The sequence below is a fragment of the Lycorma delicatula genome, chromosome 12 (assembly GCF_047948215.1).
Source record: "Lycorma delicatula isolate Av1 chromosome 12, ASM4794821v1, whole genome shotgun sequence".
Classification (NCBI taxonomy): domain Eukaryota; kingdom Metazoa; phylum Arthropoda; class Insecta; order Hemiptera; family Fulgoridae; genus Lycorma; species Lycorma delicatula.
In genome coordinates, this window is record NC_134466.1 from 31,064,768 (window position 1) to 31,084,762 (window position 19,995).

At 33.0% G+C, this 19,995-nt stretch overlaps 1 protein-coding gene across 2 annotated transcripts in view; it reads right to left on the reverse strand.

Annotated features, from left to right (window-relative positions):
- Window positions 1-19,995, reverse strand: part of LOC142332720 (MFS-type transporter SLC18B1-like) — a 98,189-nt gene that overhangs the window by 40,723 nt on the left and 37,471 nt on the right. For both annotated transcript variants that reach the window (XM_075379308.1, XM_075379307.1), the window contains exons 3-5: window positions 18,263-18,358; window positions 5,032-5,105; window positions 1,260-1,407 (exon numbers count right to left, since the gene is read on the reverse strand). In XM_075379308.1, coding sequence (XP_075235423.1) covers window positions 1,260-1,407; window positions 5,032-5,105; window positions 18,263-18,358 — 318 coding nt within the window. The remainder of the gene's footprint in view (window positions 1-1,259; window positions 1,408-5,031; window positions 5,106-18,262; window positions 18,359-19,995) is intronic.

The window sequence follows — 19,995 nt, forward strand, 5'->3', positions numbered from 1 at the left end:
AGAATGTAACACACTTTCAGGATATATTATGCTGGTGAAAATAAAGAAGAAAGTTCATATAAACATAGGTTCGGAAACGTTTCGTTAGCGAGTGTCGGTTGGCGAAACATTTCGCCTTTATTTCTGCTAAAATTAAGCTAGAATGTAATTTTTGGGACTCAAGGATTAGATTTTAAGGTTTATATAAACTATAAAGGTTTTATATGAAATCTGAACTGAAAAATTAAAAAAATAGGTCCCAGAACTGTAGTTTTAGTAGTGTTTGAGAAATCTGGGGTAAAAGACAAAAATTAGGTCGAAAAACATATATTCGACTCTCGATAATATGAACTTTGATAACTCGATTTTTTTTTGGTTTCCTTTGAGAAAACCTGCTTTACTAAAAAGGCGTGGATAATAGAAAAATTATTGTGGGAAATTATACCTTTATAAGTTGAAGTGATCAAATTATACCTTTATTACTCGAAAAATCATGTCTAAATCGAAACCTTATTCAGCGTTTCCTCTATACATCTTAAAAGTTCTTGACGAGGAGCCTGGCTTACTTGAATCCGTAATTTTGTAAACAAGCTTATTATAACTTATAAACCCTTTTGCGTGATCCTTGTTCTCGTATTTGAATTTTTAACTTAATTTACAACAGTTGTGGTTACAACTTGTAAGCACAATTGTTTAGATCGAATAAGTTTAAAAATTAACCTCTATAACTCGAACTATACATTACTCGATGTAATTTCTTGTACCCTTGAGATTCGAGTTATCGAGAATTATTTTATGTTTGGAGTAAAATAACTTATTTAATTGGATTTTTAGGTTTTACCTAAATACCAAATATTTTGTTTTGTTAAAGGGTCCTTATAAATTATGTTTAAAATGTGGTTTTTTTGTGAAAAAAATGTTGCATTCTATGAATATTAACCTCATTAAGGATTAAAAATTCAAGTCCTGTTAAAATTATTTTCACCGTTCTAAAGGTTTTGATGAGAATTGTTAACGATACTCGTAAATTAATTCCGCTGGTCGATACTATAAAAAATAGTACTTTATTTATTTCCATTTTCAATCAACTATAGGCTGACTACCTAATTAAAACCCTATGAAAAATAAATTTTTGAAGCGCATCAAAAATACTAGATTGGGATTCGAACCCAGGATTTACTGGATGAAAGGTAGAGGTGTTACCTTTCAAGTCAATGGAGGTCGGTTAAAAACCATTTTGTATTTAAATTTTAATAATTATTTTTTGTTACAATACTTACGAATGTTGTGGCGACGTTTTCGGGAAATTCTACCGCAATTATGGCAAATGTAGCTATTAAAAAAGCTGCATTTCCAAGCGCTTCAACAATTCTTATCGCAAATGATAATATTATGAATGGATAATGTCCATCTATTTTGTCTAGTAAACTGAAACAAAAAGAAAAAAATAATGATATAAATATTTTTCAGCAGGATGTAACTGTGTATTAAATAATTTATCAAACAGCATGCTAGCTTCATAATATATTTATTTATAAAAATAAATATTAAATTGTGATACTCGCACATAAAATGTTTCGTAAAACATTTAACTAATTATGAAATTTCAATTAAAATTAGCAATAAAGAAGTAAAAAATTAATAAAAAATATTCGAAGAGAAAAATTGAAAATATTTTACATAGAAAATATTGGGTGTCGAAAAAACTGTGGTTTTAAATTAAATTAATTTTTTACCTTTAGAATTACGAACGAGTGTGTTTTATTACTTAAAAGTACAAAGTCTACATTTGTTTTACCTCTTAATCAGTGGCGGCTTGCATATAGGCACTGTGGACCTGGAGCACACCCTATTTCCTCTTGATATTATCAATAACATTTAATATAATGAATCCTTTTTTCTTTAATTCTTTCTTTATACTTGTACAATATATATATAATCCTTAAGCTTAATGTCAGTAGCTATACCCCAGTTTATGAAAAAAATATAAAAAGCTTTGTATGGAACTGTGCGCTTCACAGTTCCAGATACGTGGTGTTTGGCTGTTGTGCACATAAGAAGCTGCATGCGAGGGAGAGAAAGCACTGTCGCTCCTGCAGTGCCGACCCTGGCGTGCTGGTGGAAGGTAATTTTTTTTTACTCCGCGTGTGTATGGAACGTAAGGAATATGAAAGTGGTTTTTTCAGTACTGATCAGAAGATCGTGGAAAGCAAGGATTACCAAATCTGCCCAAAAACGATGCTGGAAGAGCAAAAGAGAAGTTAATTATTAAAAACTAATTATGTATTTGTTTCCGTGTACATAGAAATTTAAATTAAGCATCGTTGGACTATAGTGTTTTTTAAGCGGACGTTTTAGTAAGTTGTTATCTAATACGAATACGTATTCTTGAATGTGATAAAATGTAGAATTAGATTATTATCCTGCTTCCAGCTATTCTAATAGATTCATTTTTTCGGTTCTTTTATTTTACAAAAAACTTCAACCGTGGCCATGAAAAGGCCCAAAAAAGTTTTTTGGAGCACCTCCCCACTAATTTTAGCTACGAGGCGCTATTGTTCTTAATGTAAGTCAATATGAACATCGTTTTCAGCCCTGCAGACGTCAAACTGATAATCTATCTTTTCCGCTCTCTCATGAGATTGCCTGCAGGAATCGCTTACACGGTTACTGTTATTCTTTGACGTAGGTGGTCGAGTGATTGCATTTTTTCTTGGTATACGGTGTCTTTTACGTACTCCCAAAAGAAGAAATCCATCAGCGTCAAATCGGGATTTCGTGCTGGCTAAGAGATAACAGTTTTTCTACCTATCCAGGAACCTGTCATTTAGCGCAGTCCGCATAATTTCTTCTTGATATGGAGAGGCTCCATTATGTTGAAAAATTAGGCCTTCCATATTTTCAATCTGCGGAAAAATAAAGTTTTCTAACTTGTTCGAATAAAATTTGCCCGTAATAGTTTGCTTATAGAAAAAAGACCGAAAAATTCGTTTATGCATGATACTACACTAGAAATTTCACTTTCGGACAGTTGCGGATGAATTCAACCGATTCCTGTGTATTTTTTGAGCTTCTTATTCGACTGTTATGGCGATTCAGACTCCATAAACATGAAATGTTGCTTTTTCAGAAAATAAAATTCACTCCAAGTAGTGTTCATTTGCATAAATGAAGTGTCGTTTCAAACTGAGCATATCGTGGCTTAACGTTAGGTTTAATTTCGTAAAGTAGCTGCACATTATAATCTTTTGCGAATATCATCATGTAAAAGCGCTTTTAGGAACATTTAGTTGACGACTGACACTACGAAGTAACGTTTTGGTTTTCCTCGGAAATATAATAGAATTCATTCTGTTTTTCATTGTTTTAGGCGAGTGTCCTTTCAAAACGCTTCCGGTCTCCGGAAATTGTTCATACCATTTATTTTTGTGACTCGGTGAATTTTTACGATAGACTCCCGTACAATTTCTTTGTATGATAATCAGTGATTTCGTTTCGGCGAAGTGTTACATGCATTGTGTTTTCTTTTGTGGCGACGCCATGATACTGAAACCTTTCTTTTATTTTTCCTGTTTAGCCTCCGGTAATTACCTTTCAAATAATACTTCAGAGGATGATATATATGAGTGTAAATGAAGTGTAGTCTTGTACAGTCTCAGTTCGACCACTCCTGAGATGTGTGGTTAATTGAAATCCAACCACCAAAGAACACCGGTATCCACGATCTAGTATTCAAATCCATTAACTGACTTTACTAGGACTTAAACGCTGGAACTCTCGACTACCAAATCAGCTGATTTGCGAAGACGCGTTCACCATTAGACCAAGCTGGTGGGTCATTATACTGAAACCTGGGCTCATAAAAAGCTTAGCCTATACAACAGTCCAGTGCCGGATTTACCTTGGACGAGGCCCCAAGCAAATCAATATTTTTGTGGCCCCCTCCCCCCTATGAGGCCCCTCTCGGAAGTTCCAATTGCCTATTATCCTACAAAATTTCATTTGATAAACATATAGGTTATGATAACAGAAATAATCAGACACAACCTGATACATTTTTTAATGAATTTTATTGATTTTAAATTTTCGTTTGAATTTTGAAATAGTATGATTCGAATACATATCTTGTATCTTTGACTCAAGCAACGAAACAAGATGCTTCAAGAATCTCTGCCGGTTTAGACAAAGACGAATAAAACGTTTGACCAAGGCGCCATCTTTTTGTTACACATGGAAATAACGCGCGGGAAAAAATGGTTTGCATTACAAACCAATTTTAAAATATACTGTCATTATAATGTATGCTGTAAATATAAATGAAGCTTTTACATAATTGAAGATAATATTTACAATTATACATAAGTTATAAGTAATACATAAAGTATCATAAATATATTCTTTATTTTTTGTTAATTTTACTTTTATTTTTCAAAATTAAAATTTAAGTGAGGCCTCAAGCAGCTGCTTGTTTTGCTTTACGGTAAATCCGTCACTGCAACAGTCTTAACGCTGCTGCTTCTGCTATCTGACGGAAAATGTGTAAACTAAGACTTAATTGTCGTTTCAATGTTACGAAAAAAACGCTGTTTAATGCTGTAAAATAAAAACTATATTTGTTCTTAAAACGCCGGAGATATTTTTCGGACAACCGGTGTAATAAAAAGTTATCCTATTACGCCGATCAGATTAGGGATAATAAAACATACTTTTTCAACTGTAGAAACGCCTATACTTTAGAAATAAATAATTTTAATTTCCTACTCTCGAGGAAATGTACATAATAAAAACCATCAATGAAAATATAATTAATGAACAAGTAAAATTTGAATATTCTAATTGGATTAAGGAAATAATAAATTTAAATTACTTAAAAACAATAATAAGTAGTTATTATATGATAAAAAAATTCTGAAGAATTTCATCATAAATTCGAGCTGTGTGGTGTTAGTGTTTGTTAGTATGAAAAAGTCCTCTGTAATCCGGTACTGGGTTCTTGGCAAATCATCGTTAAATTATTGAATGTTAAAAAAGTTTAAAATTAAATTATCTTACCCAAATAATATGGCACTAACTCCTGTCGTTAAAATTCCACCGTTGAATAAGACTTTAGGCCCTATTCTGTTTAGCTGAAAAAAGAAAAATTGTTTGTGAATGTAAGTATTTATAACAAATCAATATTATAATGTTGAGAAAGCTTTATAATAATATATTTATTTTATTTAAAGTTTATGTTCTACTCGGTTGATATTTATAAGTATGTACTACCTGGCCCGGCAATGCTTCGCTATTGCTAGATTTGAGTATTAAATGAACACAATTGAAAGTTTGATAAAACATTAAAAAACTGAACATTACGGAACTTCACAAAATTTAACCTTTCTTTTTTACCGTATTTCCCTTTTTCTCTGTTTCCCTGTTCTCTATTTCCGCATTTCTTTCCAAATTTTCCCTCTTTTCAATTTTTCCCTTTCTCTGACGCCTTTCCCCTCCCACTTTTCTCTTTCTTCTATTCCCCTTTTCCCTTTCTTATTTTCCCGTGCGTAAATCGGTCCAATAGTTTTTTAGTTTACAGCGGACACACATACGAACATTGTCTTTTAAATGTATAGAAGAAGAAAGTCTGTTTGTATATTTGTTTGTTTGTTTGTTTCGTAAATATCTCGACACCGGCGTTACCTAGCGGGTATAGTTTTTGCAAAAAAGTTTTCTTTTCACTTAACTAATACATATTCTAAAATGTGAGCCAAAAGACTATAAATGCAATTTTTCTAAACATCTCAACTCCAGCGCCATCTAGCGGGTCCATTTTTTTATAAAAATATTTCTTTTCACGTAATTAATTTATATTCCTGAACATGAGCCAAATCGGACCATAAATACAATTTTTCGAATTATCTCAATCCCAGCGCCACCTAGCGGGTTCAAAATAATTTTGATAGTTTCGCGGGCGTGCCCACTCACAAAGTTTCACCGCAATTGAATGAATGACATAGGAACGCATACGAAACAAACATTCTTTATATATAGGAACTTATATTAGATTTAAATTCCTTTTTTACGCTTGTTTGTTTATATATTTATACCCTTGCAACCCAAAAACTGCTGCATTGATTTTTACTGAATTAGTTACCTAATAATAATATTAGGTATCAAATAATATATTTTGCTTTTTCAAATTTACATATACACAGTGCCGTTGTAGTATTAGCGGATGATAGGAATGCAGTTTTTATTCTTTCATGTCGGTTTTTTTTTTTTTTGTCTTCAGTCATTTGACTGGTTTGATGCAGCTCTCCAAGATTCCCTATCTAGTGCTAGTCGTTTCATTTCAGTATACCCTCCACATCCTACATCCCCAACAATTTGTTTTACATACTCCAAACGTGGCCTGCCTACACAATTTTTCCCTTCTACCTGTCCTTCCAATATTAAAGCGACTATTCCAGGATGCCTTAGTATGTGACCTATAAGTCTGTCTCTTCTTTTAACTATATTCTTCCAAATGCTTCTTTCTTCATCTATTTGCCGCAATACCTCTTCATTTGTCACTTTATCCACCCATCTGATTTTTATCATTCTCCTATAGCACCGCATTTCAAAAGCTTCTAATCTTTTCTTCTCAGATACTCCGATTGTCCAAGTTTCACTTCCATATAAAGCGACACTCCAAACATACACTTTCAAAAATCTTTTCCTGAGATTTAAATTAATTTTTGATGTAAACAAATTATATTTCTTACTGAAGGCTCGTTTAGCTTGTGCTATTCGGCATTTTATATCGCTCCTGCTTCGTCCATCTTTAGTAATTTTACTTCCCAAATAACAAAATTCTTCTACCTCCATAATCTTTTCTCCTCCTATTTTCACATTCAGTGGTCCATCTTTGTTATTTCTACTACATTTCATTACTTTTGTTTTGTTCTTGTTTATTTTCATGCGATAGTTCTTGCGTAGGACTTCATCTATGCCGTTCATTGTTTCTTCTAAATCCTTTTTATTCTCGGCTAGAATTACTATATCATCAGCAAATCGTAGCATCTTTATCTTTTCACCTTGTACTGTTACTCCGAATCTAAATTGTTCTTTAACATCATTAACTGCTAGTTCCATGTAAAGATTAAAAAGTAACGGAGATAGGGAACATCCTTGTCGGACTCCCTTTCTTATTAGGGCTTCTTTCTTATGTTCTTCAATTGTTATTGTTGCTGTTTGGTTCCTGTACATGTTAGCAATTGTTCTTCTATCTCTGTATTTGAACCCTATTTTTTTTTAAATGCTGAACATTTTATTCCAATCTACGTTATCGAAAGCCTTTTCTAGGTCTATAAACGCCAAGTATGTTGGTTTGTTTTTCTTTAATCTTCCTTCTACTATTAATCTGAGGCCTAAAATTGCTTCCCTTGTCCCTATACTTTTCCTGAAACCAAATTGGTCTTCTCCTAACACTTCTTCCACTCTCCTCTCAATTCTTCTGTATAAAATTCTAGTTAAGATTTTTGATGCATGACTAGTTAAACTAATTGTTCTGTATTCTTCACATTTATCTGCCCCTGCTTTCTTTGGTATCATAACTATAACACTTTTTTTGAATTCTGACGGAAATTCCCCTTTTTCATAAATATTACACACCAGTTTGTATAATCTATCAATCGCTTCCTCACCTGCACTGCGCAGTAATTCTACAGGTATTCCGTCTATTCCAGGAGCCTTTCTGCAATTTAAATCTTTTAATGCTCTCTTAAATTCAGATCTCAGTATTGTTTCTCCCATTTCATCCTCCTCAACTTCCTCTTCTTCCTCTATAACACCATTTTCTAATTCATTTCCTCCGTATAACTCTTCAATATATTCCACCCATCTATCGACTTTACCTTTCGTATTATATATTGGTGTACCATCTTTGTTTAACACATTATTAGATTTTAATTTATGTACCCCAAAATTTTCCTTATCATGTCGGTTGTAAAACCAAAAGTATTTAAAATTAATCAGGTATCACTAATTAGGGTTTGGCGGTCAGCTTTCAATGGAGTTTATTGATTCCGTTTTGCAGGGCGGTAGCAGGTTTTAAATCAGAAGCAGCTTCCAATTTGGCCCTGTTTGCTTTTAAATTCCATTTTAAGGTTTTCTAGTGGTTCCGGTAGCTTATTTTACATCTGAAGTCTCATCAACGGCAGTAATTGAATGGCGTGCAATCCAGTATCATAATCGAGGAGGTTTCAGATTCGAGTCTGCATGTCAGTTTTTTTTAACTCTTATTGTTTTAAATTTTAATAATTTTTGATAATTAAAAATTACCATAATACAGTATTTATAAGAATATAGAAAAAAACTGCATAAATTTCTTGTTGGTAATTTATTTTCTAGATTTTATAAATATGGTATTATAAATACTATATTATTAAGAAAAAAAAAATGATCTGCGTTAGAATATTTGTCAGAAAATAATGAAAGTTAAAAAAAAATCGATTTGAATCCGATATCTCACGATTATGATACTGGATAGTTCGCCACTCAATTACTGTGATTGCAGGTATAGAAATATGCTGCAGTGCGCGTTCGGAAAGTTGCTGTGCACTGGAATTATGAAAGTGTAATGACGAAACTTTCTTAATTATTACTTTGTATTTTTAAGGATATTACAATGACTGGAATACTTTATAAAAGGTGTTGAAAATGATCTTCTTGAACATCAATACAACACTCCAAACGTTTCAATTTGTTTTCATAGACTTTAACCAGCTGTTATACAAGAATGTTTGGTACGTATGCATTTATTGCAGTTTTTAGTTCCTCAATTTTTTGGTCTATTGCGGTACACTGCTTGTTTCGCTACCCCCCATAGAATGTAATTAGAGGAGTCAGATCGGGCTATCGAGCAGGCCACAAACCCCTGGAAATGATTCGTTCACCAAAAAAATCATTGACCTTTGCGCAAACAGTTAGTTGTGTGCGCTTTGGCACCATCTTGTGGAACCATTCTTTATCAATTTCCACTTTTAATTGAATATTGAATTTGTTAAAACAGCACAATAACGTTAACTATTATCTGTATTTTCAACAAAAAAAATTGGACTCGCAATGCGTGTTTTACTCGCACCAACCTAGACTCCAATTTCACTTTTTGTAATTTATACGGGGTTACTTATCGATCATATTCGTGTATTTTGTTTATTATATACCCGCTCAGATGAAACTACGCTTCATCTGTAAAAAACATAATTTCAAGGATATCTACGGAATTTTGGTCAATAAAATGTTTAAACTGTTGACGATAATTTAGTCTTTTGGCACGATCTGTAGGTTTCAGTTCTTGAACGCATTACTTTGTAGGAGAAAAGTTTCAGTTCTTGTCCTACAGCTTAGCAAGTTCGATATCTTGCGCTTTGCTAACTTAGACGTTGACTTTGATGGGCTTTCGGGCATAGCATCCGAATTATCAAACAGATTCTGTACGTTTAATTTAGGAGTCTTCCACTTTGATCATCGCCTTCAATAGAGCCTGTTGCCCGAAATTTTTCGATAACAGTTCGAATTGCATTGCGGTGAAGAACATGAGTATTTGAAAACTTTTCAGAAAACATGCGCTTCACTAAATCACTATACTTGTCACCTTCACGAAAGACGTATTCAGCGAGAAAATGCGTTCCTCTACCGAAAGAACCATTACGTTTCTTGCAAGTATTGATTCCGATAAACGAAACGAAGCACGTTCAATCAAAACTGTACAACTGAGGTCTTTGTTTATTACTGTGTAACGCCCAACAAACCCACAGGACAATCAACCTAACGCCGAAAGAACAAAATGTACCACATAATTCTAAAGCATACTCAACAGCGACTTTCTGAACGCTCTGTACTTGATCCGCTCGAAAATTAGTAAATAAAGTTTACTCAGAAATGGGGCTCGGAATTGGAATCTACCATTTTGGATCTGAAAAAGGCCCCGCTCCCTTCAAAGTCCTTGAAAAAACGTATCGATAGATTAATGCCCTTGTAAGGATCACTAAAAATAAATTAAATACGGGTATTTGTATCTCTGTATATCATTTCTAGAACGGGAAGGGGTACTATTCGTGGATAAATAAACCGTACTGCCACGTTATTTGCCTGGACGAATCAAGTAGTGAAACCTTAATAAGAACAACGACACAAAATACGTAATAAAAAAACTGACAACGGAGTTGTAGGACTTTCCCGTCGCGCGGCTTACACACACAACTTAATTTAGCACGTCAGTGCTACACTAGCGTTCATTGTGGTGACAGGAGGTACTGTTGACGCAGTTTACCCATTTAGCCACTAGTTTAAATCATTTTTTGGAGGGTGGAAGTGCGATTTTACAAAAAACGTTTTTTGCAAATATTATTTTTAATTGTTAATAAATGTTCCTAAGAAAAATAAGACCTTAATTATGTGAAATCTCGAAATATTGTGGGTGACCTTGCTCTACAGCCTCATCCCCTTGACCTTTTAAGTTGAAAATTTAATGGCATCAATGCCCATATATAGAAATGTGTCCAACTTTGGTTAAAATCAGTCCATTAGTTCTGAAGATATAGGGTGATTTAGAGGCCAACACCGAACGCACACACGTATATATAAACATTAACATCAGGAAAATTTCCATTCGGTTTTTTGGTGTCAAAACTCAAGATCGGGTGAAAACTGCATGTGCCCAAATTGGACCGATTACAATACTTTCCCTTCTACAGCTATAGCGCTAGAAGGGAAAGTAAAAATAGAGAAATAAATAAGTAAAAGATAAAATCCATAGTAATAAATCAATAAATAGATGAAATGGTATTTTAAAAGAAACGTATGAAGGTACGAAATAAGTATTATAATAGTACATTATGCAACGAGCATATCATAGCAAATTATAGCCATTAATGCGGGAGTGCGAAATAAGTTACTACCCGTGCCTTGGCGAGTGTCGTAAAATTCGCAAGAGTTCGTTAAAGGCTACTAAGAGAGTTGAATACCGTAATTTTTCTATGGATGAGAAAATACTGGGAATATCGAGGATGATTTTTTTTAATCTTTCAAAAAATACAAATATATGAAAATAATTTTAGCACATGTAATTTATATATATTAATCAATATAGAAAATTCTCTTTTTTCACTTTGTTTAATTAGTATTATTAAAAAAAACCCTTTGATAAAGTGATAATGATTTTTCTGTAATTTAAAAACAGTAAATTTTATTTTAAATAGTGTATGATTATTTAATTTAAATAATGTCAAAGAAATTATAACATTTTTTTAACCATCACTATACGTAAATTTAAATACATTGAAAAATTAAAATTTTTAGTTTATTAATTAAATCAAATTAGTCTACATGCTTCTTATTTTTGTCTGCCAAATAATGATCTAACAATTCATTTTTGTTTACTGAAAATTCGTTCGGAGTTTTTGAACGAACTTGAAAATATATATATATTAAAATAGAAATGTAAGTTGGATTAAAGACGGCTTCAGCTTTTAATAAAGAAGCCTCTTTGAAGTATTTAAGAAACCTACTTGTTAAAAATAAGAACAGGTATATAGACTACGACTACCGAGCGAGAGATAAGGATGTCTGGAATATGGGAATTATTTTTTCACTAAGGTTTACTAATTAATTTTCTTAATTCTTTCATGAAAGTAGTTTGAATATCAAAAATTATTTCAGGTTTTATATCGTTAGATATTATAATTCATTTCTAAGCACGATTAAAATTAATAAAAATAATTTCAGATCGTGTGATTTTCTTTTAAATGATCTTTAGTGTTATCATCTGAAAGAAAATAAAAGGTCAACAGTAGAACTTCCTCTTAAAAACCTGTAACGTTTTAATTATTTTTTCATTTAATTCATGAAATGTTGCAATTGTGTTTACTCTGTAGCGATTCGGTTTTATGTTGCTCACCCGGTATACGAGGTGTGATCAAAAATACGGTGAATAATTTTTTATTAAAAAAAAGTAATAAGGTTACATAGAATTCGATTTAATCTCCTTCAAAGTACTGTTCTTGGCTAGCAATGCACTTATCCCAACGTTGACTCCATGACTGGAGGCATTTCTGGAAGGCATCTTTCGGAAGGGCTTTCAGCTGCTCGGTCGTGGCCCTCTCATTGACAGCAATGGTGTCAAAACGTTTTCCTTTAAGCACAGTTTTAATTTTTGGGAAGAGCCAAAAGTAGCACGGTGCTAAATCCGGTGAGTATGGCGGATGTGGACAGACAGGAACACTTTTTTCGGTCAAAAACTCGCGAATGAGAAGCGAGGTGTGACACGGCGCGTTGTCGTAGTGAAGAAGGAAGCCATCGGTCCATTTTTCTGGTCGCTTTCTTCATACGTCGTTTCGCAAACGTTGCAGTACACCCTTATAAAATTCAGAGTTTACGGTTGTTCCCCTTGGTATGAACTCTGCTCGCACTATGCCCTCACTATCGAAAAAAACAACGAGCATGACCTTGATGTTGGATTTTGACTGACGTGCCTTTTTAGGGCGAGGAGATGAACTGGTTTTCCATCGGGAACTCTGCATTTTGGTCTCAGGGTCATAGCCATAGACCCAAATTTCATCTCCAGTTACAATTTTGGCCATGAAGTCCGGATCTGCATGAAGACGACCCTTCAACTCCGTGCAAATTGACACACGATTTTCCTTCTGTTCATCACTCAAAAGTCTGGGAACGAATTTTGCACTCGCTCGTCTCATTTGCAATTCATTAGTTAAAATGCTTTGAACGGATCCGTACGAGATGTTAAGGTCTTCCGATAGCTCTCGAATAGTCATTCGCCTGTTTGAACGAACCATTGTTTCCACTTTTTGCACATTTTCAATTGTTTTTGAGGTTACTGGACGTCCCGCACGTTGCTCGTCTTCAACAGACTCATTACCGTTTTTAAATCGGTCATACCACTTGTACACGGTCTTCAAAGTTACCACATTATCGCCGTACACCGATTCTAACATTTCGTGAGCTTCTTTGGCACTCTTTTGCAACTTAAAACAATGTTAATGCGTTGTTCAAAAACCATGTTGCGCGACAGACACGATAAACACAACCTCACTCTAGCGGCTCTGGCAGCTGACTGGCGTGCTCGAACGTGTTACAACTTGTCCCTGCCTGTCATAGTTGATCACGCTATTGGACAAATTACAGCATATGGATGTAGCGTCGGCAGTTGCCGCTATAAAAATTCATTCACCGTATTTTTTGATTACATCTCGTATATATAAGGAAAGTATACACATTGTGCAGAGTTTATTTACGAATTACTAGTTTACTAGTAATTACTAGTTGTCTAGTTTACTCTTTACTTAGTTTCCACTGAAAATGTTTTTTTTTTAACATTTGAAATTGCATATAAATTTATAAATTAGATAAAATTGTTTTGTAAAAAATTTATATTGACTGTTGTAAAAAAACCGCTTTTACTGTAACTATTTTTGTGTTTATTGTAATAATGACGTACTTAATTACTAACATTCATATCGACCTCAGTTGATGGACCAGATGATTTCACAATGTCTAGACATTTACACATTTCTATGTTCAAAGTTTCTTAAAAATCTAGGTCATTCGTATACAATTTTTGTACAACAATAATTATGAAGGCTCTATTGTATTAAATATGTAGCCTTATATCTATGGCTTCTCAATTTTGTATTCGATATTTCAAGTTTAAAATCTTTACACTTACTACATCAACAAAAAGTTGGTTTATGATATAATATGCCAAGAAGTAATCGATACAATTACTATAGAAATTTATAAAATATTTTCTATGTTTTTTTTCAAATAAACAAATCAGAGTGATGCTATTTTCAAGAAGACCGGGCTCATTTATACTCAAAAACTTGCAAAAGAAAGTTTTTTTTGAAGAAAGATTGATTTTAACATCGCATTATTTGTCAATATCGCACTTTACTATACGTGTAGGCCATGTGGAAAAGTTAAAATTAATTTCCAAATAGTGTTATAGAAAATTGCTTCAAATTTCAACGAATTTCATTGTATCGTTCAAAAACCGTAATCTCTTAAGAGTGTTAGAGTTTGTTTTTGTATGCTATTAATGTCGATATCTCTTATATTAATAATATTTTTCATGAAGTATATATATATATATATATATATATATATACGTATATTTTTTTTGTAAGTTGTCTAAAATAGTAAATTAGTTTACATAAAAATTTTGAATTTTATTTTTATTTTATGAAAATAATTTACTTTCTCGGAGAATATAGTTAGAATAATTATTTTAAAGAGAAAAGTATGCTTGCTAATCATGACAAAAATGCGGTATCCTTTTTTTTTTTTTTTGGAGGTCTTTACATTTTAGGGTTGAACTAGTTTTAGACCAAAAAAAATCCCTTTCGGCACGCCGGAAGGCGGAGGTAGATTTCATCGGTGCTGAGTAGGAGATAAAAAAATTTCCACCTTAAAGTTAAGAAAAACTTCAAATTTAATCAATACGACAATGGTTGCATGTTTAGCAAACGACGAGCCCCATCTTCTTACAATTCCAGCAACATTTTGGTTATCCCTTGCCGTAAGGGCGGGTCATATCAAAACTTATTTCAGACAAAAGTTTTAGGTAATGTTTAGAGGACTAACGACCACTTTAAACCGATTCGATACTGTGCCTATTAAGGGAGGTATGATTTTTTTTTTCTTCAAAACTCCATTTTTACCACCTCCTGGGCCAATGGTTGGACATACCAGAAAACGTTACTTACATAAGTTTTAGGCATTTATCCAGAGCATAATAGGAATTTTAAACGAATTCGATATCTTACTTAAGAAAGTTATAGTGCTATTTAGTTTTTTTCGAAAAAAGCCCATCTATTAATATCCCCATGGTCCGATTTTGGCCGTTAACTTACTCTATCGGGATTTTGGGATGAGTTATTTTTAAGGAAAAATTTGAAAGTGATTGGCGCAAAATTACGCCAGTTAACGTGTCCACAAAAAAGTGAAATATGCATATATAAACTTTTGAGCTGACGATGGTTTTGGGGTCTGGGGAATGTGAGACGCGAAGATATTTCGAAATTTTCCGGAAGTCGAATCATGGTATCCATTACAATTGGTAGTTTTCTTATGAATTCTTTCTAAAACATATGTTGTACTGTTTTTAGTCACTGTAGATTTTCTTCAAATTTGGCTGAAATATAGGGGATTGATCATATTAATTTTTTTTTTCAAAATTTGTTAAGAGGTTGGAGATATCGCGAAAAAATCAATTTCGATTTTCTTCATAAGTACTTTGGAAACAAATTTATTAAAGCAGATTTGTTATGTACAGTGCAAGTATAAATAATACAAACATTTATTTTTTAAATATCAACCCTCATCTCATAAAATTGAAATGTATGTTTTTTGTTCTTTGCTTTATCTCCCTTCGGTTTAAATTTTTTGAAAGTTTATACTTAATATATAAATCTATCAAGAAATATCTTAAGTTTTTTAAAACCCGGACCTAAAATGCAGAAAACTTTTATTGAAAATGTTCCTTTTCTTACTTTAGACTTTAATGAAGAGGTGTTAGATTTAGAGAAAAACTAAAGAAAATTTATAAAACTTAATCGATATATTTTTATATACGTTATTATTAAATAATAACAGTATACTATCAAAATAATATATTTATAATTATTGCATACAAAAATTATTACATATAATAATATAATCTAATGAAAGCTGTGAAAGGTATTGTATAACTTGATCGGCGTTGCCAGGACAAAAAACATATACAGTATTTCAATTTTAAGAGGTGGGAGGTAGATTTTAAGAGGAGTTCACTTCATATTTAAGTGAATTATTATTCTTTGAAACACTCTGTATTATAATTCAACGTTTATTAACAATTCTCATTTTCCATGAAACTTAAAATATTTGTGATCAAGTGAAATCTAAAGTGGAGTTTATGTGGGATGATCTTGAAGGAGGTACTTCCTAGTTTTAGTAGCTACTTGGAATTTGAATTATCTTTAATTTCCACCATTATCTGATAAATAAATTTAATATGGTTTAAGCTTAATTCTGAGCCACTCACGAGACCCTTAAAACGTAAAACAAGAAAAGAAAATTGCCTGAAATTCTGTATGAGTGGCAGTGTCGGATGTGCTTTTTACGGAAGTGACAGATATTGTTGCTGTCAAAGACAGAAAATATTAATTAACGCTGAAGTAATATTAATTAGAGCAGTCTGCATTTTGAAGGATGGGATAAAAATTAAAGATTTCAGTTAAGAATTAGTAATTTTTTCTTAAAGAAAATGGTGTAGTTACCTGAATCATATAAGGCAAATCGTGTTTATCATGCGTGGTTTACTTTATCAGCTGATTATTAGAGCAGATCATTCGATGTGAATATGGCTTTCGGAACAGAAATATTTAAGTCATATTCTGACGCACTAGAAGAAACAATGATCATAACATTAAAAAAAACATCTTCCGTGGCCCTGCCTGGGCGAAAAGCAAACTGATCACTACCAACCCCTTTCTACAATTCAATCTATCAGTAATACGAAGATGCAATATCTTCTTAAAAACCTTTCCAATAACTGGCAGAAGCGTTAAAGGCCTATAAGAGGAGCTCACAATAGGGTCCTTGTCACCATTTTTAAACAACAATTTTAGAACACCCCAAAGAGCATCCTATTAAAAACGTTTAGTCTAAGTACCAACACAAATTCCGACAGAACGGAGAAGGAGCTCCAACGTGATTCCATGAAACCCGAAACTTTATTTCTACTACACTTCAAATTACCTGACGTATATCTGCGTCTGTAATTTCCACTGATAAAATATCAGAACGAAAAGCAGCAACTTCCTCTCGGACTCGCAGACGATATGAGGTTTCAGTAGTCAGGTCATCATCCGGCAGTAAATCATTCAATAGAATATTTAAAATCTCAGCTTTATTAGAAACAACACCCTGCTGGGTTGAGAGAGCTGACAAAAGAATATTTTTCATACGCTTATGCCGTAGGACTTCATACACAACACCCCAAGGATTTCGGAATATCCTGACCCCGTAGAGAAGACCCGCCATGTGACGATTCCGGTCGTCACGCCACCCCCTCTGTACCTAGCCCCGATGAACTTACCGGAAGTCATCTTCAAAACCTCAAGCAAAAGACATTTCCATCGGTGTACTACTAACTATCAAATATTAACCCTTTTTTTTCTTTTTCCTGTGTAGCCTCTGATATTTACCGTTCAGATAATACTTCAGAGGATGATATGTATGAGTATAAATGAAGTGTAGTCTTTTTACAGTCTCAGTTCGACCATTCCTGAGATGTGTGGTTAATTGAAGCCCAACCACCAAGGAACACCGTTATCCACGATGTAGTATTCAAATCCGTGTAAAAATAATTGACTTTACTAGGACTTGAACGCTGGAACTCTCGACTTCCAAATCAGCTGATTTGGGAAGATGCGTTAACTACTAGACCAACCTTGTTTGGTATCAAACATTAACCCAAAAAAACTAAACGAGTCAATAATCTTTAGCAAGACTGAACTGACTGAATTAACGTAATGAAATTAACTATATCCAAAATTAGGTAAAGATGAACTACAACACGCCTAACTCGGCAACTAATATATAATTAAAAATATAACAAAATCACTAAATGGAAAACTCAAGCGGGAACCTACACTCCCTCAGCGATCCTTTTCTTAGCTAGGAAAACCATAAAATCCTTTACTATCGTCCACTCGGCCTGGTTCTTCCAATTCTCTCAAAGATCTAATGTCGACCCGATAAATCATCTCCGTACGCTTCAATTCATACCTCAAACATTCATAAAACTCGTGAAACGCATCATCCAACATTCCATATTGCGGACACAACCCAGAATCAACCAGGCTGATTGAGCCAATCTGCCTCTGTAGGCGCCATACCCCGAAAAAGATTACGTCATATACTTGTTCGGCCGTAACCAAGAGGCTCCCCTCAAACAGTTAACATCAGGAAAGAGATCGTACGTGTAACGATCAGGATTTCGGAACAAGGAAGACTGCGAAATCTGTGAAGTGAAGATGAAAAAGAAGAGGAAAATATAAGTGATGAGTTTCAGATAATTATAAAATAGCATTTACCGTTGATTTATTTTTTATCTAATTCTGGTGAATATATGTAAACACTGCATGAAAATCTATAAAGAAAATGTTACTTAAATCGTTTTTGCATACTGAAAACCTGCAGTACAAAAATACAATATTAAATTAATTTTTAAGATTATTAGTAATAAATAATTTAAACTTACGTGTTGTCCGTAAAATGGGCTTACAGCAAATACAATTAACTCAAAAACTCCAAAAACTAGACCGTATTCTGTTGCTTTTGCACCTTTTTTCTCTGCCTGAAATGGATAAAATCAAAAATTATTTTAAGTAGTATAAAAATGCAGTTTTAAAACATAACAATACTTTGTACTACTCTGTTTAGGTCCTTATGCGTCATACTCGTAATATTCATCTTTAAAGAAAGTTTTATCTTTCAAGATTTTGATTCTACGAATCGCATGATCAAAAAAACTATGTTGGATATTATATTAAAACTTGTTTTTAATGATACTTCTTCGAAAAGCCGGTTTTACTTTCGGTCGTACAGTAAAAGTGGGGGTGAAAATATATGTATAAAAGTTTGTGGCTCGAAATATTCAAAACTTACTTACTTACCTTAAAACTCGATCAATTTCATTGAAATTTAGATATACTTTATTAATGTATCTGAAGTTTTGTGTGTGAAAATTTGATGAAAATTGGTTGAGTTGTTCTTGAGTTACGCTCAGTTTAGGGTCAAAAAAATTTGAGCGCATCGTTTTTTAAGATGTTGCAAGTTGGAATGTTGATGTTTCTATATCTGCGGTATCTATTGTTAACAATATTAAACTAAATTAAAAAAAAATATATTAAAACCAAATTAAATTAACGAAAAGTCCTTATTCTTGCGCAAAACTGGGCAACACATTTTTTAATAGTTGTCATATTAAAATCGAATTTTGTAAAAAAGATAGAAAAAACAAAAAAAAGTAACGTTTCTGTCATTTTTGTATTTAGTACAATTATCTACCTTTCTTAGCTTCGTCATATTAAATCTAATTTAATTATGAAAGGCAGATAATTGTACTCGATTGAAAAATTATGACGATCTTAGCAGAAAAAATTTTCTTCAAATAGTATAAAAAATCTCTATAACAACACAGAAAAGATAAGCTTGAATATGCTATGAAAATTATTTTTCTTACTTAGTTCTTAAGATATAACAACTGAAGATACGTTCGTAACGCATACTCACAAAAACAAAAATCTCTTATGCAGTTCTGTACAAGAAGGCAAACTTTTCGTTTCCGACGACCTCAGTATTTCGCTGTTAGAAATGACTGATTTTCAGAGTACATCGCACTACATACGTTCGATTAACGAGTAGACCCTACATACAAGTTTCAAATCTCTCATCACTGTGACTCACTGCATAAGGCGTATTAAAAATACACCACAACACAGTCAACATAACCTCATATTTTTTCGACCTTAAATTGAGCGTAACAAAAGAGCAACTAAACCAATCTTCTTCAAGTTTACACATGCACAACTTTACTACACCATATATAAATATCAGTGAAATTAATCTAACACTTTTGTAAACTTTCGAGCCGCAAAATTTTATAGATAGGCCTGTATATACAATATATGTATATTGGGGAATGAAAATGAATTTTCTTTACGTTTTGAGGTAAGTAGAGGACGAAATTACTAATCATTTAAAATATAATTTCTTATATGTATATATATTTGGTGCCAATAATAAATTGTATGCCTACTAAGAGGCTCCCGATCGTACTATACGAAAATTACGTTGAACTGCAGTTGCTAACCGCAAATCGTGAAACCAAAAACACACACCGAGCACGTTCCGCATCAGTAAATATATCCGTTTTTAACAACATCCCAACTCCGTAGGGGGAAGACACCCACTTTGTGACGTTACCGGTCG